This window comes from Platichthys flesus, chromosome 7 (genome assembly GCF_949316205.1).
Source record: "Platichthys flesus chromosome 7, fPlaFle2.1, whole genome shotgun sequence".
Taxonomy (NCBI): domain Eukaryota; kingdom Metazoa; phylum Chordata; class Actinopteri; order Pleuronectiformes; family Pleuronectidae; genus Platichthys; species Platichthys flesus.
Genome location: NC_084951.1, coordinates 25,775,121 through 25,798,041, shown reverse-complemented (window position 1 = coordinate 25,798,041; position 22,921 = coordinate 25,775,121). Strand labels below are relative to the sequence as shown.

Sequence of the window (22,921 nt, the reverse complement as noted above, 5' to 3'; positions counted from 1 at the left end):
AAGGCCAAGCCCTGGGAGCTGCTATCATATGTCCCTGTTAGTGAAAAAGAGACGACTTGCAGGAACGGGTGGGGGTGGGTGGAGAATCCTGTGGCATTAAGGGTCTAGTTTCTCTCAGGAGAGCATCAGTCCTGTTCATCCTGGTTTGTGCGGCTCTGCTGCCGGCTTCATGGGAGCGTAGCACAGAATGGAGTTTCCCCAGCTGGAACACATGAGGCTCCGCAGGTGTAACAGCGCAGGTGAGGTTCCCGCAGAGAGCGTGAGACACACAACCGGCGGTGAAGCATCAACTAACACATGTGCATAGATTCATCCCGACAGGGAGAGTAACAACAAGCTGCTGGATGTCGGACATGCGTCAAGCAGCAGTGACGCAGTTTCCACGTTGAGGGAAATCGCACCAGAAGAGATGGAAGTTAAGAGAGCAGCTGTCTTTTCTTGTTATTTCATGGACTTGATTGTTTCTTCTCGGTCTCCTGCTCAGTAATAATGTGAAATGCTTAGAAGGACAATCTCAATTACAACTCGTCTAAAGCTAACAAACGTGCACATGTTCACAAACTGATCACCAGAGGAGGATGTCCCCTCTGAGAGTCTGCACGCTGTGTAATGTATATCTTTGTGAGGACCATTTTAGACATATAGACCCTACAGATGGAGGATATTTTTGGAAAGTGAGGACATTTTGACCAGTCCTGACTTTTCAATGGGCTGTTGCAGGGTCAGGACTTGGTTTAGGTTAGGGTTGGGTTAGGGTTAAGCATCTAGTTTGGATGGTTAAGGTGAGGGCAAGGGTCTGGGAATGCATTACCTCGATGGGTGTCCTCACTAAGACAGAAGTACAAACACGTGAGTGTGTGTGTGTGTGTTTGTGAGTATGTGTGTGTGAGGACCAACTCCAGGCTGTGGTTTGGGAGGACGTGCTGTACTCCTGCCAAAGCAAACGTCTGTCACAATAGAACGTTTTAGTACCTTCACTAACGAGCTGAGCTTCTTCAGAAATGGAAACAAAGCCTGTTACTGGTCGTTAGCCAAAGAGAAACTGCTTCATAGACTTTGAACATCGGCCGAAGCTGCACGATGATGTTTCCTGATTGAAACGTCTGGCATCTGACTCCCAGATACGGGGTTCACGATTTCCAACTTTTTCATTTCTTGGAAAAGATTTTTATTATGTTTTGTTGACATTTGATATTTGAGGAGCTTTGTAGTCGACTCAGAGAACTGATGTGTGTCTGGAAGTAACTCTCTGTTCTAAACGATGACACTTTGTTCACAGAACACATCTGTTTAAATGTTTTACTCTTTTAAATGAACTTTCTTTTCCTGGTTCTGAGAATGAGAAGACTTTAGTGTCTCTGAGGGTCAATTTGGGTCTGAACACAAACTATGATGAAATATTTAAAAACAGTTTTAAATGTCTACACAAAACCAACCACTGTGTTTAGTCATCAACCCAGTCCAGCTATGGGGGTCAACTATTGTGAGAAATGGATAAAACCAAAGATAAAAAGATAATTCAGAGATAATAAGTCTTAACTCGAATGACGAGCAGCATCAGTGAAGTGACCCGACGGCTGATTAACTGAACTTATAACAAACACAGTCTCTAAAAGCACAAAACATCTCAACTGGATAAATTAACATGAATGAAGAAGAGTGTGAGGGAAACGTAACATTTTGATCAGGCACATTGTAATCGTGTTAATTTCCCCTTTGCTTGATCAGGATTGAATCTTAAACAGTCTAGTCTTGATCATATCCTGGCCCACTGAATGAATCTCGGCCTGATTGCTTTAACAAAGGCTTGGTTGCCTGGATGTCATCAGAAAATCCGACCTTTGACTTAGAAACAGCCTGAACCAGGAGAGGAAGGAGCTTAATGTGTAAAGAGAAAGAAACGCTTCAGATCGCGCTCTGAGAATTAAATTGTGACAACACTGTCAGAGGTTTGTGTCTCGTTCCTCGTTGTCAGAGTGGAATTTGCAGAATTGCCACGACAAGAGTAACTGTCATTTTTGTGTAGTTACAAGTTTGTTATTTAGTTTGTTGGTTAAGTTTCATTTCAGACTCATAACTCATAACATGAGTTCAGGTTCAGCATCAAGAGACACTTGCAGAATGGGGCAGACAGGGATCGAACTGCCGGCCTGGAGTTGACAACACGCTCATCCACAGCACAATAGAACAATGAGAATAATAATAATAATAAACTTTGTTTGTACAGAACTTTTCATACAGGACTTGCTGCACAAAGCCGCCTCACAGCAAAGATTGAAAATTACAATCGTCCCACTTCACAAGCCGACAGGGATTAAAACCCCAGACGGACTTTTGTTCCGGGATAATATGAGCTCTGTTCTGAGGATCACTTTGTTTTTTAAAACCAGTATCAGTATTTGATTTTCAAATGTCGGGTTTGAACTGCCCTCTGGTGGTGAGAAAGAATCTGATAAACAAACTGGGCTCATCTGAATTCACGGCAGCTTCCCTCAGCTCTTCACTGGTCTCACAGGACTCTGCACATCTGACTCCAAACCAGTGGATGCACAGTTAGCTGGATTGGGAGGATTCCCTGCTGGGTGACATCACCCCAGAGATTTTGGCAGCTGCTCTCCTTTGAGAGGCAGACATGCAGCGAGGCCTCATGTCCTCCTCCTCCTCCTCCTCCTCCTCCCCCTCTTCCTCCTCCTGCTGCCTACCAAGTACCTCTCCTTTGCTGCAGTCAGCTGACCTGCAGTATGTAGCGTGCGGTGAAGCACACACATCGCAGGGCTTTGGTCGCTCCACTCCACCCGGCGCTCTGCAGGCCTCATGGCTCTCACCATTAATGCGTCCGCTGAGCAGCAGAGGCTCACCCAGACTCCTCTGCTCAAGATCTGGGTGCCGGGGATGGGCTGCAGCTTGAACCACAGGAGGGGATGTAAGTGCAGTGACATGCAGTTTAAACAGCCTCTTCTCTGTTTTCACTGAACTCTGGTTCCCGCAGATCGAAGGTGGTGTTACAGGTCAGAGGTGTGTGTTCTGCACTGGGCCCGGACCAGTCCAGTCCAGTCAGGGGACGGACAGTCTGAGACACAGAGGGGTCAGCGGCAGCCAGACAGGACCAGACCAGGTCCGAGCTGGCTCTCTGTGCTGTGTCTGCCATGGGTCCTTTCAGCATTTTGCTGATACGGCATATTCCATTCATATTGGAACAGCCTGGAGTCCGACCCTCTCCCCGTCCATGTATAGACACGCACGGGTCATCCGGGTACTTTTGTTATCTAGCAAGTGATCCTGCCGTCTGCTCTATAAATGACAGACAAGCAGGAAACACCAGAGTCGTGACTGGGTGAGAAACAGAGGTTTGAGATTTGTCTGTAAGTATATGAGATTTAGCTTTATCTCAGAAGAGGCTCCGCGTCTCTCTCAGCTCCTTTTCCAACTTTAGATGATGGTGAAGTTGTAGTCGGGGCCTTGTTGTGTGGAGCTGAGCTGAACTGCACCGACCTGCAGGGAAGATCCTCACAGTTTAAACACACTTTGAGATTGGGAGCGTTTTGTTTTGTCGACCATATGGCGCCGCACGCCGACTTCTACCTGAGGAGGTGGAGCATCTAGTCGGTAAAACTTTTCTTCTCACTCCCTAAAAGGTGTATCGACTGTTTGCAAATGATGATTTCATTGTTGTAACGTATTTATGTGTCTTTTTTTTGTGTTTCTCTTGTTGCTCAGACAGTTTTCTGTGTCATGGCACGCTGCCAGAGGCTGGCAGACAGATAAGCCTCAGTACAGAGGCTCCCTGGTTAGCAGACATTAGAGCAGCACCACGGAGCGCCTCCATTCTCCCTTAATGAAGATCACCTTGGCAGCAACACACATAAACACACACACACACTCACACACATACACACACACAGAGCATCAGAGAGTTGTTTACCTCGTTTGCATTTGATCAGTCGAACCCAGCTGATGCTCTTCTGTCACTTCAATGTGCAGCAACTGTTAAACATCAACATCTTGATTTGATGGTGACGGATACAAAAACACTGAGATTTGCAATAACAATAATTAACTTATTCGGCCTTTAAAGCGACACCATGCACGATTCACGCTCGGCTGTACTGTAGCCCCCCCTACAGGTAGGATACGTACACTGTCGTAAATACAAGTTGTGGAGAAGGACAAAGAGTTGTCTCTAATTCGCTATCTGCTAGCTGTGGCTGTGGTTGTTGGTGTGTGACACGTACAACATCATGTTTTGTTGACCTTATATATCAGTACGACTACCCAGACTACATATGAACACATATAACACAAACACACACGTGGCTGATAAGCGTTTGTGTTTCGCTTTTGTGTCATGTTTGTGTGTCTGTGTGTTTTCTTCTCAGCCTCGGTGCCTCAGTTCTGTAACTCTCCCACGATGATCGTGATGGTGGGTCTTCCTGCCAGAGGGAAGACGTACATTTCCAAGAAGCTCACCCGCTACCTCAACTGGATCGGAGTTCCTACAAAAAGTCAGCGTTCCAAAAGACAAATAACAGAACATGAGACACAGAGCAGATTTAATCTTCTTCTCTCCCGTCAGTGTTTAACGTCGGCCAGTACCGAAGAGAGGCTGTCAAGATCTACAAGAACTTTGAGTTCTTCAAACCGGACAACGAGGAGGCCATGAGGATCCGCAAGTACGGACGCCACAGATGCTCTGATGAGTCGCTGAGTGTTAAATTTGATTTGTCCTCCTCAGTATTTCATCACATTGTGTCCTCACGAGTGTCACCTCTCCTTCAGGGCCTGTGCAACGTCCGCCCTCAAAGATGTCACCGTCTACTTCACCAAGGAACAGGGACAAGTGGCCGTAAGTCAGAGGACAACTGAGACTGTCCCTCCAATTACAATTCAACAATTAGTTATCGTCTGGGATAAATAAAAGATAAAATATGAAAAGATATTCCAGCCTCAAAACTGTGTCTCCTGCAAATCCTCTGACTTTACTAAGTCATTATGGTTAAGATTAAAGCTTTGTTGTAGGAGCATGTTTTTCTGGCTGAGCTTCTGAGGCATAAGATGCATTTCATCATGTTTTTGCCGAATTGTGTTATTCTAATAGATGAAAACAGAGATTTACAAAACAAAAACAATTATTAATTGATAAAAGAGAATAAAAACAATAATGCCGTCACAGGTTATTTATGAATTTGTGTAAAATCTGTTTTATTGTCAGAAGTCAAAACTGAAAGTGAGGGAAGATTTATGTCCAGGACGAGCTTTGTTAAATGTTTTAAATACATTAAATAAAACAACAAACCTCATGAAAAATTGCATAACATTGTATTAAAATGTGTTAAAAACATTACTTACAGTCTCATTCTGATACTGAACATTTTTCAATGTGCTTTAAATCCAAATATGGCCTGGATGTGTTATTGACAGCACCTTTGACCTGCAGGTGTTTGATGCCACCAACACCACCAGGGAGAGGAGGACCAGCATTCTGTGTTTTGCGAAGGAGAAAGGCTACAAGGCAAGTTCAGGTGTGGAAGTGGCACCGGAAATATATACTGGTTTGTTTAGCATAGGTTGAAACGACTCACCTGCATCCCAGTAACTCTCCATCTCACTGCTTGAATGAATTCTCGTGCAGGTTATCTTTGTGGAATCAATCTGTGATGACCCAGAGATCATTGCAGAGAATATCAAGGTAACGTGCAGCTACAAATCTTCTGATATGACGTTTTTCATTATCATATAAGAAGTGGGACCTAGTGATTTCAGTTAAACTATTAAACTTTTACTTTACAGCAAGTAAAGTTTGGGAGTCCAGATTATGTGGATCGTGACATAGATGAAGCCAAGGAAGACTTCATCCAGCGCATCGAGTGCTACAGAGCCAGCTACATATCGATAGACGACGAGAAAGACAGGTCCTGACCGTAATGGTTTTATATCCTATCTGATGAATTCTAAAGTTAACTTTCCCCAAATTCCATGTCTTTGAGCAGGAAGCTCTCCTACATCAAGATCTTCGACGTGGGCAGCAGATACCTGGTGAACCGGGTCCAGGACCACATTCAGAGCAGGATCGTCTACTACCTCATGAACATCCACGTCACGCCGAGGTCCATCTATCTGACTCGCCACGGAGAGAGTGAGCTCAACCTGCTGGGTCGCATCGGGGGGGACTCGGGCCTCTCGCCCAGAGGACACAAGGTAAAGAAACAAGATAAGAGCGCATGTTAAAAGGAAATACGACCGCTGTGGCTTCATGTTCATCTCCTCTTCATCTCCTCCAGTACGCCAACTCCCTGGCAACCTTCATCAGGAGTCAGAACATCAGGGACCTGAAGGTGTGGACGAGCCACATGAAGAGGACCATCCAGACAGCAGAGGCTCTGGGGGTTCAGTACGAGCAGTGGAAGGCTCTCAATGAGATCGACGCCGTGAGTTTATCACATTCTTCAGACGATTCAAGATTCAAGATTCGATATGTTGAAGTTTTTTATTAAAATTTTTTTAAATAACTGGACCTATGTTCTAGATTTTAGTGACTTTTGAACTTACATTATCCAGGTAGATTTCCCAACCCCGAACCCAAACATAACTGGATCCAAGGATGGATGGATGGATGGATAGATAGATAGATACATAGATAGATAGATAGATAGATAGATAGATAGATAGATAGATAGATAGAGAGATAGATAGATAGATAGATAGATAGATAGATAGATAGATAGATAGATAGATAGATAGATAGATAGATAGATAGATAGATAGATAGATAGATAGATAGATAGATAGATAGATAGATAGATAGATATGTAGATAGATATTTAGGTAGCTGCAGTGACTCATTGTGACTTTTCCTCATCAAGGGCGTATGTGAGGAGCTCACCTACGAGGAGATCCAGGAGAACTTCCCAGAGGAGTTTGCCCTGAGAGACCAGGACAAGTATCGTTACCGTTACCCTAAGGGTGAAGTGAGTGGCAGAGTCTGGCTGATGAAGTCTTAACGACCTCAGGGTTGTGGACTGTTTAATCATTTTGTCTCTGCTCCAGTCCTACGAGGACATCGTCCATCGTCTGGAGCCGGTCATCATGGAGCTGGAGCGGCAGGAGAACGTCCTGGTGGTCTGTCACCAGGCTATAATGCGCTGCCTGTTGGCTTACTTCCTAGACAAACCTGCAGGTACAGAGAACCCGACTTCCACGTTTCACACCGTGTGACGTTTTGTTTTGACCCCCCCCCCCCTAACCGTTTTCTTCCCCCTCCCTGTGAAGATGGGCTGCCTTATCTGAGATGCCCCCTTCACACGGTGCTCAAACTCACACCCATAGCCTACGGTAGGTTGTGACCTGTTGAGTGTGTGGCCGCTCCGCTCACTGTTCATCTTTCCCTGACCGTCTGGTTCCTGTCTTCCATCGCAGGGTGTAAGGTCGAGTCCTTCTTCCTCAACATCGAAGCCGTCAACACACACAGAGAGAGGCCAGTGGTACGTTTCCTCAAGTCGTTCTTAGATTCTCAAACCAACTGGTCTGTGGTGTTTACATGTTCCTGCCGACAAACGGATAAACTAACCCTATCATATTCTAACCCGTTGTTCAATTCCGCACTTTGTCTTGACTGAGTACGTTTGCAGATTCGTGTTTTGTTAGATTTTTTACGTTGACATGTCAAAGATGCAGAAGAAGATATTGTTCAACCTGACGAAGGAAAATTCTCATGTCCTGTAATTACCCCCTGTGGCCCTAGGGGTCGCTGTTCAGCAACAGCTCCACAGTCTGGCATTGAATGACCCGTCAGTGGTTTTGTCTGTGTCTTTGCAGAACGTGGACACCAACAGAGACCCAGAGGAAGCTCTGCAGACGGTTCCCGATCACATATAGAAGCGTGTGAAACCGGATGTTGCTGCAACTGATTCACACAACACAATAGAGACGCACTCCAGTTAAAGGCTGATGGTGTGATAGTAGAAAGTGTGGTGGGGGGTGGGCGGGGCCTTCAAAGCACAAGGTGAGGAAGAGATGGTAGAAACGAGACTCAGGCAACGTCCACACACTACATTTTCATTTCAGTTTGGACACACAGGTGACAACAAAGTAGAATCCTTGATTCTTCAAGCTCCTATCACCTGACCCGCTCCGTGAGAACAGATCTGGCAACATGAAGAATCAATACCAAGTGTTACTGACCCTGTCGTCTTCGCTAACAGCTGTTTTTCAATAATACAACTGTTCACATGTGGAGGAGATGAGCTTCTTACTCGAGTGATTCCTGTTTACACCAGCAACACATCAACGGCCATGGATTAACACTGTGTCTTTTTCTAACTCGAGTTTCTCAAAAAAAAATTGTCACGATGTTTACAAAACGGCTGAGAGGAGGCGGAGCTTAGAGACCTTCAATAACCTGGGACTTAGCACATGAGTCGTTGTTGTGTACAGATGTGGAGACACTACATGTTGCTGATTATCAGGGTTGAGTATCAGCACCATGGACAGCACCGACACAAATCTCATTGTTTGTGTGCTGAAGTGGACGAGATGCCAAAATGTGTGAATGTGAATAAAAGAATGTAAATAAATGAGGTAGAGAACGAGTCGCCTGCTCTACGACACGAAGCACTGCTCCCTTTGTTTCTGTTACCACGCAGGTGTAATCAAATAAAGACCACACGTCAAGCAGAAGAGTTTAGAAAGTTTATTTTTGCATTTCTCTCTTTCCTTGTTCTGACACCGGGAAAACTGCTAGAAAAAATACACAAGTTTTAATAAGTACATCATCTTTTATTTTCAAAGTCCAGCGAAAAACAGAAACTAACTGACATCAAATAGAAATGTAGAAAATATCACATATTTGGTACAGAGTCCGTTAATATAATTAAAAAAGACAAAACACATTCAACAGTAGAATCTCAATTAATGAGTCAACACATCTGATGTCCACACTTTCTGACTCTTTCCCACAATGCAACAGTCCATCAGTCCCATCCCCCAACTTTTTCACAGAAACGTCCCAAATGGTCGACTCGATCCATGTTCAAACCATAAATTAGATTATTTTAAATAAATGTGGTAGCAAATATGATTTAAACAAATTTTTTCATCAAAGAAACGTCATATGATTTAGGTTACAGTTTAAAAACACATTTAAGTGCAGAATCACTTCAAGTATATTTCAAAGTAAGAGCTCAGGAGAGAAGCAAATGTGATTCTTTTAGCACAATTTAGTCAATGTATGTGTCCATTGACTTGAGTCAGATGTTTGAGTCCTTCCTCCACCGCTGCTGCAGAGTGAAGAGGAGGAGGAGGAAGTGTGTGCTGGTAGTTTCCTCCTCACACGGTCGAGCAGGGGTTAATAATCCTTCATTTCTCAGGAACCCTCTCAACAGCCTGTGAAGTTTCCAGCGTTGGAACGTGTGCGTGAAGTGGAGCTTCAGGGAGCAGCTTCTCCAGAGGGACTCACGCTTCTCTCTGACTGAACTCCTTTCTTCTGACATTTTTTTATTTTTTATAGTTTCTTGTGGTTGTTGGTGTCATATCACAACATCTCCTTTTATTTCTTGTTATTGTCGCTGCAGTGACACAGTTTAACCTGTGCTGAGGTGAGGGAGGGGGGGGGGGACTGCCCCTCAGTGTGTAAGATGTGAGGTGTGAGCACCGCGTCCTGCTGAAGGAGCTGCTTCACTCCACTGGGACATTCTCCTGCATCCTGGAGCCTGGAACCTGAGTCGTCATGGACGTGATCAACGTGATCATCCGGTGCTTTTTGGTTCTCTTCACTTTTTACGTGCAGGGAGGAATGTCGGAGGAATATGAAGCTCACCTCGGAGAAAATATACGTCTACAGGTGAGGATTTGTTTCATTTTCATTTTGTCGGTGAAGGATAACTTTCACAAAAACAGTATTAACGTTAACTAAATGTGAAATGTACATGTTTCAGTTGGAGTTAACTGGTGTAACTGTAAAATCTGTTGTTAGAGATCATTTACCAAGAAGTGCACGTGTCCTAAACTGAGCTTTTAGAGCTGGAACACAACCAGTCGAACGACTCACACTCGCACAACTTTAACACATACTATTTTTCTGGAGTGAGTTATATGATGTGTAGGTCCCCCTATAAAGGGTTTCCACTCTTAAACTTATTTGTTTATGTTAAATTCCCGGCTATGAGCAGGATATGTGGTAATGTATTGACACAGCAGTGACTTGTGTGCAAAATGAACATTTGGAGGCCGAGCCGTGCACCTTCTCTGGCCCTGTGTACAGTGAAAGCATTTATTTCCAGTTCCACTTCCCCTCCATTCATGAATGGCTTTGATTCAGACGCTGTGACACAGAAACTGGACCCAACCCTCACACTCTCAGATTTTGGAGATTACTTTAAAAAACAGGATTTCCACCGTATTCCTGCAAAAGAACGTTTTTAAGCACCACATGATCACAGAGTGTTTTCAGCTTCTATTAAACCACTCATCAAACATTTTATAAAACCAACCATCACTGACTTGTTGCCTTGTTTCTTTTGCAGAGAGTGAAACGTCAAAGCAAACCAACAAAAGCAGTGGTAAGTCTGTGGACTTTCTATGATTTAGAGCTAAAATGTCAAATAATCAGATTATTAAGCCAATGAAGTTGCTATGTATTATTATTCAGTGTTTACAGGGAAACAGAACTAAATGTTAATTAGAACAAGAGGGTGACATCTTTCTGTGCAGGTACCAGAACCTATAACTAATAATTACAAGGCACAGTATTAATATTATTAGTAAGATGACATAAAATGGATGAGATATGAAACAACACAATACAATACGATGAGAAAAGATACGAAGAGATGAGATAAAACACATTTTATTGATCTCATGATGTCGAAATTCCCTTATTAAGCAGCAGGTAGTCAGAAGGAGGTAAACAAGAGAACATGTTCAAGTTTAAAATAGGATAAAAACTGATTATAAAAATAGAAATGTAAGATAAGTATTATTGTTGCTGTGGAACAAAACATTAGGCCTCTACCAATGTAACTATACATATTTTTTAATATATTTATAGGTTATTTTGAAGCTTATCATAAACATTTGATTAAATATTGAAATGTAAAATAAGTTGTTCTATTGTTATACACTGTAATAATATTGTATATGTGTTTTAAAATGTACTCACGTTACTACTAAAAGTAGATCTTAATGAGCCATCGAGGGGATGGCTCATGTAACTCTTCACTTATTGGTTCCCAGTATATTGTCTTTGGAAGTCGTTCAGCTCAAGTCAGATTTAAATACTGTTTACAACAGATTTAAAAACCAGCAGGAGTTGAGTCAGAGCACTTTCACAATCACACCAAAGAAAAAATAGACTGCAAAATATTTATGCAATAACTTGACTTGGCTATAAACTCAAATATTCTTGCTTCTAACGAGTTGGTGAATTAATTTACACGTCCAGGTGGAAAAAAGGATCGAGCCTCTCAGTGAAGTCACAGACTTTGATCCTGGTGTTGACCTTTGACATCGTGAACAACACAACCAGCATCTCAGAAGGGGCGTCGGCCTCCAGCTCCTCTCAGGCTCCCATCAGCCACTGCATGTGGTTTTCCCCTAAGTTCCCTTCCACGTCTGCTGGGAAGCGGCTTCCTGAGAACGTACATTAATTCAGTCTTTGTGGTAGAAACCACCAGTGAGCTGATGTGGATCTCCGACCTCTGCCCGTCCTGTGGCCTGGTCAGTCTCAGCCGGCGTCAGAGTGTAAACATCTGGCAGGGACCTGCTTTGTACAGAGTGCTGCAACACAAGCTGTGATACGGGGGGGGGGGGGGGGGGGGTGGTTATGATCTGAGACAGTGGGTTTCACTCAGCGTCCGTGTTTATCTCTCAGACTCTGAAGACAGTCTCTCTCTCCGCTGTTGTCTTCCATGGACGTCATTGACTGAGCTGAGAAAATAACAGTTTAATTATTGTTCCGGCTGCAGAATTATGAATTCAATAAATCCTTAAGTTTGACCAAATTAGGCCGACCACTCATAAACGATGCACTGATTTCTCCCTGAACCCACTTCCTGTCGTGTTCCAGCTGCAGGTGACGGACTTCCACGTCCGGTGTTCCGTGGCGTCCCGGTACGCCGTGACCACGGTCCAGAGCTCAGTGTGGAACCAGCTCCCCGTCCTCAAGGAGGCTGCGTTCGAGGTGGACCTGCCCTCGGCTGCGTTCATCTCCAACTTCAGCATGTGAGTCGGTCCTTCATCACTGCTTTCTCCTCTTCCTCTTCTTTCTCTAAGTGACTGTTTCCTGGATGTGAAATAAAAGCTTCTTGCAGTTTAAGATTGACGAGACAGAGGTTATGACTCTCGGCCCGGACACGTGCACTGTACCTACACCTTCATGCACCTGGGTTCTCTGGCCCTGAGCGTCAGGTACAAATGTAAAAGGTCACCTTTGACCCTGAATAAAATAATCATTCGGCTGTGATTTCTGCAGCTCGGGCAGTAATCTAGAGATTATCCTTCATGCTTTTTTCCCCTCTCTTTTGGATTATTGCAATTCTCTCTGTTCACCTGCCTGAGCTTTTCATAAACGCAGCAGCCAGACTCTTCATCAAATCTACTAGACCAGAGTATATTACTCTTATCTCTTTATTGGCTTCCAGTTGTTTTCAGAATTGATTGATATACGATTTTATTGCCACATTAAAAAGTCAGCACTGGACTTCCAGCTAAGTTCTTAATGTGCTTTCTCCTTCTTCTGATCTAACTGACTGTTTTAATCATTTTTATAAAGTTTTATACAATCTTGATCTACCAACACTGTAAAACGATCATCATGACTACTGGTCCACACCCACTGCGTGTTGACGTTGGCAGAGAACTGTCATAGAAATAATTTTTCTCTGTGATAAGCTGCAGAAGCTGGAATAAGCGAAGCTTGTTTTCTTATTGACGGTCAGAATCCAGAAATAAAACTTCAGAGGAATTATGTAAGGACCTGGAGCAGATGCATAAAAGGGAGTCAAGAGCAGCCCGCCTTTAAAAATGCTAAATATAAACAACACAAATAAGTCAACATTGCGGGACTGAGGGGGGGGGGGGGGGGGGGGGCTGGGGAGGGGATGAATACCAGGCTTTGTCAATGCAAGTCAGGTATTTAATAGAGAAGATGACAGTTTGCCTAAATCCCCCTTTTCTCCCCCACATGGTTTACAGAGGCACCACGCCAGTTCAGATACGCTGTACACACTCTCACACGCACGCACACACACACACACACACACACATGCACACGCCTGCATCTCCTGATCTTTGACCATGTAGATCTTTCATGTGAGCCTGGAACTTTAATCTGTCACTTCTCTCTTTCTCTGACTTACTTCCATCCGCCTGCACATCACCAAATATCCAGAGGGGGTTGGGGGGGGGGGGGGGGTTCTTTGGCATATCTGGGTCTGGAACTGAGACGTCTGTGTTCTGTGTGTCGGTCACTGAAGCTCGGCCGGCCTTCACCCCCCCCCCAAACAGCCGCACACATAAATACAAGCGCCTCCACTTTCCACTGCAGCCCTCTCATGCCTTTCTGCTGCGTCTCCACAGGAGCCGGCTTCCAGCCCGTGGGTTTATTTGATTTAGCCCCCGGTGTTTTTTCTCTTTGGATATATTTGCTCAAAGGCCCTGACCTTAATTTAGCACCTTGTCACATGACGTGAGCGGTCACCGGGGGTTGAGTTGGATCCCACTGGGAGCATTGGTTTTGGTTGGGATTTCACTGGGTGTGGCAGGCGAGATCTCGCTCTCTCTCTCTCTCTCTCTCTCTCTCTCTCTCTCTCTTCATTACTGCTGTTTTCAGAGGGAAATGACTCTTTTCCACTCCACCTCCTCATGACCCCGTCGCCGCCTTTAAACGTGACGTGTTTGTGAAGCAGCTTTGTGACGGACGTGGAAACACAAGTATTAAAAAATAAAGTCATCGTGCTCAACAACTCCACGCGGGCCGGGCGTGTTTCTGGCTGAAACAGAATCCGTCCACTGTGAGTCACACAGAGAACTGTTTCTTGTTCCTCTTTCCTTTCTCCCATCAGCACCTCCAACGGCAAGGTGTACGTGGCCCAGGTGAAGGAAAGAGCTGCCGCCAGGAAGATCTACGACGCTGCTAAGAAGCAAGGAAAGACGGCAGGACTCGTTGCTACCAAGTCAGTCCAGTTTGTTTCAAACCTGCAGAGTGAAAATACAACTGGGATTCACTCCTGTTCAGGTTTTGAATTATGAAAATGTTTCTTGTGTTCCAGAGAGCGGGAGATTGAGAAGTTCCGCGTGGCAGTGAGCGTCCCGTCAGGAGCTCACTTGTCCTTCTCTCTGTCCTACGAGGAGCTGCTGCCTCGACGGCTCGGACGCTACGAGCTCAGTTTGGGTCTGAGGCCCGGGCAGCCCGTGCAGAACCTGACGCTAGACGTGGGCATAACGGAGCGGACGGGCATCAGCTTCATCAAAGTCCTTCCCCTCAAGGCGACCCGGCTGCTCTCCAACACGGCGAAAGGTAGAATCTGACTCAGTCTCTGCAAACGAGGACACGGAGGAGAGGACTCATTAAAATTAAGATTAAGATTCATTTATCAGTCCCAAACACATGCACAGACATGCAAGTAGGGAAATTTAATCTCTGCTTTTGACCCACCTGATGCAGGACACACAGAGCAGTGAGCGACCATGTACGGCGCTCGGGGAGCAGATGTTGGGGGAGTAAGGTGCCTTGCTCAGGGGCACTAGACAGGGTAGGGAGACTCTTGGATTTGTGGACAGATCAATCCAGGTTCGTCTTTTGTTGTCTCTCCGTGGAGTCGAACCAGAGACCTTCTCTGCCCATAGTCCAAGTTTCTACCACTAGACCACCGCCTCATAAGACAAACCAAAACAAAATGGAAAGAGTAACATAGAGAATAAAAAGCAAAATGAGAAAATGAGTAATGAAGAATAGAGTAAAGATCCGTGAACCGATGGATTATCAGAGTCAGTGACCTACAGACCTCAAGCTGAACTAACCTGACCTGCATCAATCTGTAACTTCTCTTGGAAAGACAGCAAATGGTCTTATTTCCAAAAGGTGTTAGATCATTACTAACACACAGAGTTGACTCATGAATGAACCCCCTGGTCCCTCAGGTGAAGCAGGCGACGCCCCGGCCTCCACTCAGGTGGAGCAGAGCTCCGGCTGCGCTCGGGTTCGCTTCAGCCCGACGCTGCAGCAGCAGAGCGGCCTCTCCCCCGGGGGCCTGGACGCAGACTTCATCGTCCAGTACGACGTGGACCTCAGAGACGGCTTGGGTGACGTCCAGGTCAGAGGTTATTCAAATCGGCATGTTCACAGTCACAGTGTGTGTTTGTGGTGCTGACCAATAACACGCTTTACCATTTTCCCTCAGGTGCATGATGGCTACTTTGTGCATTACTTTGCACCCAGGGGGCTTCCTGTGGTTCCTAAGGATGTTATATTTGTCATAGATGTCAGCGGCTCAATGATAGGCACCAAAATAAAACAGGTAAAGTGGACAAACGCCCTCTAGAGCTATAGATCTGCACTAAGACAACAAGAGACCAGGAAACAGTAGCACAATATCCTGTCATCAATAGTGATGCTTTCTGTCAGTAGACCAAACAGGCCATGAGCACCATCCTGGCAGACCTGAGAGAGGGAGACCACTTCAACATCATCACCTTCTCAGACAAGGTCCACACGTGGAGGACGGGACGGACGGTGCGGGCGACTCGGCAGAATGTGCGAGACGCCAGAGAGTTTGTGAAGAGGATCATCGCTGAAGGATGTGAGTCAGGATGTGATGTCTCACTCTTCTGTCTTGTCCTGTGGTTGGTCTCCAGCTTTAAAACTGGTTTCCCATCGTTTCCATCTCCTCTTCAGGGACCAACATCAACGCAGCTCTGCTCTCAGCGGCCCAGCTCGTCAATCCTCCGTCCTCCGGCTCGTCCAACCAGCACACGTCTCGCCGCGTCCCTCTGGTCATTTTCCTCACCGACGGGGAAGCCACCATCGGAGTAACAGCCGGCGACACCATCCTCAATAACGCCAAGAAGGCCCTGGGCTCGGCCTCCCTGTTCGGTCTGGCCTTTGGCGACGACGCAGACCTCCTCCTCCTGAAGCGTTTGGCGCTGGACAACCGCGGCGTCGCCAGGATGGTGTACGAGGAGGCGGACGCGGCTCTGCAGCTGAAGGGCTTCTACGACGAGGTGGCCAGCCCTCTGCTCTCGGACATCCAGCTGTCCTACCTGGAGGAGCAGGCGTTTGACATCACGCGCTCCATGTTCCCCAACTACTTCCAGGGCTCTGAGTTGGTCGTGGCCGGGAGAGTTAAACCAGGGGTGAAGGATCTCCAGGTGTCGATGTCGGCCACTGATTCAAAGCAACAAGTCCACATGGAGAACGATGTGTCGGTCTCTCAGGCGGAGGGGAACGAGAGCGCCGGTTCTCTGGAGTGTCCGGGGGCTTCGGAAGGCGTCTCCAGCTTTGTGCAGCGTCTCTGGGCGTATTACACCATCAAAGAGCTGCTACTGGCCAAACTCAACACCAGTGACCCCGCGGCGCAGAGGCTCCTGGCCGACAAGGCCACAAACCTCTCCCTCAAATACAACTTTGTCACGCCGGTCACCTCTTTGGTTGTAGTTAAGCCGGACGCAGATGAAGCAGCTCCAACTCCAACCACTGTGAAGCCCACCACCGCAGCCACTATAACCACAACTGGGACGACGACTGCTACGACCAAACCACCAGCTGACGGTGCCGTGAAGAAGCTCAGCGCAGCGTCGAACTCCAGACCGAGCAGAACCAGACCAGATCCTCCTCAGCCGCCTCAGAAGAGGAAAAGCTCATCTCCAACTTCTACAGCGAGAACCTCGTCCAGGAAAACCACCACGACCTCAGTTCCCAGTTCCGTTAAAACTGCCCCAGCACCATTATCTGGTAAAAAGAATGATTCCAGAAGTGGCTCTCCTCCTCCTGCTGGGAAGATCTCCACGCCTCTGCTTCGTGCTCTGAGAACAGCGGCACCACCTGCACCCGGAAAACTCTCCAGCACCCCCCAGCCCACCGCTATTAAAACCACCACCCCCTCCACGCCAGCCTTCACCACCACCTCCCCGCTCAGCTCGGGCAGAAGCGCCCCTGCGCCCCTGACCGAGAGACCCCTCACCCCACAGCCCAACACGTCCAGGACGGATCTACCCCCTGTGAAAGCAACAGCGCCCCCTACAGAGCTGGAGAACAGCAGCACGTCGGCTCCAGATGTTCCTCAGCCTGGAAACATCACCTCCCTGCCTGAGCCATCGTCTCCCCTCACCTCACCGCCCCCCCCAGCACCAGCGGTGGAAGACAATGACACGAACGCAGTCGGTGAACCAGAGATCAGCTTCGCCACGCTGGTGTCAGCGACCTTCGCTCCCATGCCCGGTGTGACCGACGGGCCCGGACTGTGGGAGGCAGCCGGGCTTCTGGGTAGGTTTTATTCTACTGTCTTATCTGCAATTAATCTTCATGTCTCTGTTTGGAATGTTTGAAAAATACATATTGCAGATTCTCTAACTGAATGTGCTTTTCAATCTGTCCACAAGATGTCTCCACTTCCATCCAGATCCAGAGAAAAGGTGAAGTTTAACTTCATTTCTACACATTATTCATTCTGAAGGTTTTATTTGCATTTTTCTGGTGAAGATGCATTCAAGTGCAGCAGTTAGACAGAGCGCCGATAATTTAATTGAATCTAATCTAACAATACTAAAAATCCTGTAGTTTAAAAAGGCACTTAAGTGAAAACAAGTTTTTTTCGACTGTAGCTGGAGATTTAGATCCCAGAAGATTTCAATCCCTAAAGAATTAATAATAAACACCTGTTTAAATCTAACTATTATCTTACTAAAGCGTTTTAATTCTCACACAGTGATTGAGCTAATTTAATCTGACTTTTAAACCTGAATCCTCAATAATCTTATGTCTCATCTCTTTCCCATTAAATAGATATTGACCTTGTGAAAGGTGAGTATCACTGTTAATGCTTCATGATCCTGCTGTTGCCTGTCAAACTAGTCAAGGTCATAAATCATCACAAAGGCCAAACAGTCAATCTCAAAATTCAATCTCTCTCATAGATATCAGTTCTCAAAATGTGGCTGATTATTTTCATTTCTGGTTAAATTGTGAAAATGGTGAAAATGCTCAGAATGTTTCCAAATGTGAGAGAGTGATAAAATAAAAGATTTGTCCCATCATGTAATGGGTTCTGAGCTGAAGCAAACTTCATCCTCCCATTAAGTTCCATGGTAATGTGTCCTGGTTTCTTTATGTAATCTTATAATCAAACAAACAAACAAACGGGGGTGAAAACAACTTTATTGGATTTCCTAGTGAAGCAGATTGTTTCCTAAACTTCTCTTATTTCCTGAATTTAACTTCCCAGACTATGAGGCTACTTACGACTACGACCTCAACTATGACGCCTGTAAGTTTGACATGTTTATCAGATATTATTCTGTAGACACTTCATAAAGATTACAACAAAAAACTGAAACAAAATCCAGGTCAATTACATTTTCTGACATTTTTTTAGGGGACGATTCTGCCGACACGGGATCCTTCGGTAAGTGTTCACGTGTTCACAGCTGCATGACGGGGTTCTATGTAGAAACACACATGTGACTACATGACTACATGTCTAGTGCTGTGATTGGTTTCAGTGCTTGGGAGTGAGGAGGACTGTCCTTCAGTTGAATGTCTTATGCTTTTAGAACCTCCATCCAGGCTGAGCACAGTGAGGGTCTTCTCCTCGTCAGGTCAGCAGCTCCAATTTCATCCTGATAGAAACGATCTGAATGTTTTTAAAGTACTCGTGGATCTTGTTAACTGCTCCACTTTGTCTGTCGCAGTCGATGGAGATCCACATTTTGTGCTCCAGTTGCCGAAGCTGCATCAGAACCTGTGTTTCACTGTGGACGGCAGAGCTGATGATGTTCTCAGGCTGCTGGAGGACCCACACAGAGGTAAACATCTGGAATAATCTGCTGACACGCTGGGGTTCATCTCATTTCAACAATATTCACAGAGTCACCTCCGAACTGCTTTATATCTAGCTTTATTTCGAACTTGGTTCTTAAGATTGATGAAAAAATTACACAGAATCAGTAAATCATTCAAACTTCTTCGTGAACAACACACGTGAAAAGTAATAAAGAAAATTCTGCTTTTTTTTATTAAAAACCTTGAGTATAAAATCTTGGTTGCAGATAAACCAGGTAGGATGAACACAAAGTTCACTCTGCACCATAGAGAACACAACATTACAAAGAAGCAGGTTTACAACAGACACTGACCTAATATTAATTCTTTATGACTCATCCCTGTTATGAAGTGTGAACATCACTTCTCTTTCCTGCTCAGGGATCATAGTGGACGGTCATCTGATCGGGGCTCCCTCCAAACACGGCTCCGAGGACCGGACCCGAACCTACTTCGACCGCCTCACCATCTCCTCGGCCGCCGGTGGAATCCTGGTCACGGTCTCACTGGACGCGGTGGTGGTGGAAGGAGAGGGGCGGGACCTCCTCCCCATCAATCAGCAGGGCTCGGTGCTGAGGCAGGGCGTGGCGGTCGCTGTGGACAAGCACCAGAGCTGCCGGATCGAGCTGGCCCGGGATGTTCGATTCCTGGTCCTGTTCCACCACTACAAGCATCCCAGTTACCTTCAGATGGCTCACCTGGGATTCTACATCACAGACGGACGAGGGCTGTCCGCCTCAACCCAAGGGCTTCTGGGTAATCAAACACTGTAGAGCTCCAAATCATAATATACATTATAGATTATTAGGGAAACCTTTTGTAGAACTGTCGAACTGTGAAATAATTTGTTTAACATCTAGAAATACAAGTTACAATTCAGTTTATCCTTTGTTTAATTAATATTAAATACTTTTAAATTGATTATAAAATACGACATTAATTAACAATTTATACTATATGACACTCGAAGCACAATTTGCTGATAATACTTTTACTTGTGTATGATTTAAAATGCAAGGTTTGTATGCTTACATTGTTGTACTGGTACTTCACTGAAGGATCTGAGTACTTCTACCACCAGTACAAGTAGAACAGGTTGGGTCTTAATATAAGTAACAGTAAAAGTTCTGTATTTTGCCTGGAAGTCGTTTAAAGTACCATGAAAGTGTCACATTCACATTTAAGTACAGTGTGAATATACATCTCGCTCCTCTATCTGCCCTCAGGCCAGTTTCAACATGCTGACCTGAGCGTCACGGGGGTGAAAGGTCGTGTGGAGGTCGGAGCGTCCGCCCGGGGCCTCCTGCGGTGGGGATCGGAGCACGTGCCGGTCACCCTGCAGGACAAGACGCTGAAGGACTCGGTGCGGAGACGCCACCAGGGCAAGTGCTGGGTGGTGCCCAAGGCCGAGGTCCACAGACTGCTGGGCCACCCGTACGAGAGCTACGTGGTGGATCATGTTTGATTCCGGCTGAGGCAGCTCCCACCTCGGCACGGTTATTGGACAAAGGAGGAAGAAGAACACCACGAGGACAAAGTGACGAAGGCTGTGATGATTCTGTGAGCAGCAGGTGGAACAAGAGGAAGACGAGGGTGGACAGAGGAAAGAGTGAGGAGGACGTAGAGCTGGAGAAGGACTGAATGATTCTTTTGTGTTGTGTGTGTCTGACTCAATGTTCTGCTGAGCGCGTGGCGACAACAACACGTCCCAACGCCTCGCACATCAACTCTGTTCATAACTCCTGAAGCTATTTATCAGATTATTCTTATATTTCACTGATGAAGGATTATCCAAGCTCGTCTTTTAAAACTGTGTATATACAAAATACTATTATTTGTGTGTGTGTGTGTAGACAACAATGAAGGTTACACAAAACAGAATCAGGGTATTTCCAGGTTTGCCATGTGCTTTTTTTATTTTTCTATCATTTCATTCATAGTTTAATTCATTTTAATTGTTACACAAGACATTAGGCATTGTTTCACGTACTAGTGATCAAACAAAGGACAGTCAGTTGTTCTACTACTCAGCCTGAACTCTTTTCTTTTAGTCAATTTCAAGGAATATTATGTCAATAGTGGTTTCAGAGGCCGAATCGGATGGAAAATTAAAACAGTACAACCACACATGAGGCGTTTGTTTTCAATAAATAAAAAAGAGAGAGAGGACAGTGGAAGGGCCGGGAAGGGGAGGGGCTTCAAATCTATCTGAGAGTAAACAGTGTTCCAGTTTCTATCCAGTAACGGCGCACACACAGTAGGTTCCGGGTGTTGCTGCTAATCCTTCCATCCAAACCTGTTTCTTAGGAATGCTAATAACCACATTGAATTATGATGCCACGCTGGAATGATCGATAACCGAGGTAAACATAACACGTGAAAACACAGCAAGTAACAAAACGGGAAAAAAACAAACAGGTGATGTCGGTGTGCGTCACTTTGAAAAATGCATTTTAACAGCGGAGCACGTGCATTCGACAAGAAACCTCTCGAGAGATATATATATCAGTGAAGATTAAATAAATAGATCATAACAATAAGACACGTCGATAACCCCGGAACACGTCAGCCGGGTGTGGGTTTGCTCAGGGGTCGGGTGTGCTGGATGAAGTGAGATGGAACCGCTGCTGTGTGTTTTTACAGGAAAAGGTCGGAGCCTCTCGTTGTGTGTTGTGGATGTGCGGCTGGAAGTGTGCGTGCACGAGCTGCGACACGAGTGCACGAGCTGCAACATGCACAACGTACACACCAGCACAGGACCGACCTGCCGCTGACCTTTAGTCCAAACCAATGAATGAATTCGACCCTAAATTAAGGCGACAACCAAATAGAAGCATCTTGGTTCGTTCTCGTGAGGGGGGGGGGGGGACTTGTAAACTGAGGCTTCAAACATTTCCTATACTGTCTTTTAAAGATTTTAGGGAGATTCCATCTTTTCCATCGAATTCACAACAACCCTTTTCCGACGGGTTGGGTCTCGACGGGGGAGCGACTCGACTCTATGACACACAAGGGTTGAAACAGCCAAGACACGATCTGGTGCTTTCACTACAGGTATGAGCTGAAATTTCAGTCTTCGCCCTCGAAAGAGCAAGAACATCTGCAAACGTCCAATCGGAAACATCTTCCACACACATTCTTCTTCTTCCTCTTCTCCACATCTCAACACGTACGATTCATCGTAACCACTCGTCCCAGATCCTCAATCCTCCTGGTCCAACCTCAGCTCTGTAAACTTCATAACTTCAGCCAGTGAAACGTGCACCAAATATATAGAAATAAAAACTCTTCAATAATTTAAGGTGTTAGAATGTAAACTATTCAAATTCAAAAAAGTTGACATTACACAACAGAGAGAAGCAAAAGGAACAGGTTGTTTTTTTTTTGTGTGTTTTTTGTCGGGGGTGTGGAAAGTTAGTAGCCAACCGGTTAGCTTGCCTGCGAGCACAGGGAAACACAACAGCATTGCAGAGTGAGAGAACTATCATGTGACACAACAGCCCATTTATATTTAACTCTTCATCACGATTTTTTTTTTGTCTTCTTTAGTTTTTTTTTTTGCCTGACGGACAGATGTGACCCGGAGGGGGGGGGGGGGGGGGGCTGTACTGAAGTAACACAAGTAAAAGACGGAGAGAGAGCAAAGTGAAGCAGGGTTGACAGGAGCGATGCGTGGAATGGTCCAGCCTTCAAACCGCAGTGTCCTCCGAGTCTATGTACAATACTACCGTGTGTCAAAGATGCATGCACGTCCACTGGAGGGGACCCCCCCCCCCCTCCCAGAGGATTCTACGCTAAGCCTTCGCCCCGCCCCCGTCGTGTCAGTGCTCGCCGTTCGGACACGCCCCCTACGCCGTGGCGAGCGCTGACACGAGAGGGGGGGGGGGACGTCAC

The 22,921-nt window shown here is 45.8% G+C and overlaps 2 protein-coding genes across 3 annotated transcripts; both read left to right on the top strand.

The window, feature by feature from the left end:
- Nucleotides 1-80: 80 nt before the first annotated feature.
- Nucleotides 81-8,687, top strand: pfkfb1 (6-phosphofructo-2-kinase/fructose-2,6-biphosphatase 1). Of its 2 annotated transcripts, none has more exons than XM_062391001.1 (14): nucleotides 81-239; nucleotides 4,377-4,502; nucleotides 4,574-4,670; nucleotides 4,777-4,843; nucleotides 5,435-5,509; nucleotides 5,630-5,686; nucleotides 5,788-5,909; nucleotides 5,988-6,195; nucleotides 6,279-6,425; nucleotides 6,861-6,965; nucleotides 7,045-7,174; nucleotides 7,267-7,329; nucleotides 7,414-7,478; nucleotides 7,813-8,687. In XM_062391001.1, exons 1-14 carry the CDS (start codon nucleotides 188-190, stop codon nucleotides 7,870-7,872), a joined length of 1,374 nt encoding a protein of 457 aa, XP_062246985.1. In that variant the 5' UTR covers nucleotides 81-187; the 3' UTR covers nucleotides 7,873-8,687. The 2 variants fall into 2 exon arrangements, with proteins under 2 accessions (XP_062246985.1, XP_062246984.1); XM_062391000.1 differs by lacking the exon at nucleotides 81-239 and adding an exon at nucleotides 2,793-2,923.
- Nucleotides 8,688-9,716: 1,029 nt separating this feature from the next.
- Nucleotides 9,717-21,154, top strand: itih6 (inter-alpha-trypsin inhibitor heavy chain family member 6). Its single transcript, XM_062391049.1, has 17 exons — nucleotides 9,717-9,835; nucleotides 10,518-10,553; nucleotides 12,059-12,213; nucleotides 14,055-14,165; nucleotides 14,262-14,509; nucleotides 15,133-15,305; nucleotides 15,393-15,509; nucleotides 15,620-15,791; nucleotides 15,887-17,473; nucleotides 17,590-17,622; nucleotides 17,993-18,010; nucleotides 18,432-18,473; nucleotides 18,582-18,611; nucleotides 18,760-18,804; nucleotides 18,898-19,011; nucleotides 19,409-19,783; nucleotides 20,254-21,154. Exons 1-17 carry the CDS (start codon nucleotides 9,722-9,724, stop codon nucleotides 20,490-20,492), a joined length of 3,609 nt encoding a protein of 1,202 aa, XP_062247033.1. The 5' UTR covers nucleotides 9,717-9,721; the 3' UTR covers nucleotides 20,493-21,154.
- The last annotated feature ends 1,767 nt before the right edge of the window (nucleotides 21,155-22,921 follow it).

Bases quoted from the DNA above. Each gene is read 5' to 3' on its own strand.
- itih6 (XM_062391049.1), top strand. From the start codon at position 9,722: ATGGACGTGATCAACGTGATCATCCGGTGCTTTTTGGTTCTCTTCACT. The intron at 14,510-15,132 runs GTAGAATCTGAC...CTGGTCCCTCAG, and splicing joins GCTCTCCAACACGGCGAAAG to GTGAAGCAGGCGACGCCCCG. The intron at 18,612-18,759 runs GTAAGTGTTCAC...TTATGCTTTTAG, and splicing joins TGCCGACACGGGATCCTTCG to AACCTCCATCCAGGCTGAGC.
- pfkfb1 (XM_062391000.1), top strand. From the start codon at position 2,815: ATGGCTCTCACCATTAATGCGTCCGCTGAGCAGCAGAGGCTCACCCAG. The intron at 4,503-4,573 runs GTCAGCGTTCCA...CTCTCCCGTCAG, and splicing joins GATCGGAGTTCCTACAAAAA to TGTTTAACGTCGGCCAGTAC. The intron at 7,175-7,266 runs GTACAGAGAACC...CTCCCTGTGAAG, and splicing joins CTTCCTAGACAAACCTGCAG to ATGGGCTGCCTTATCTGAGA.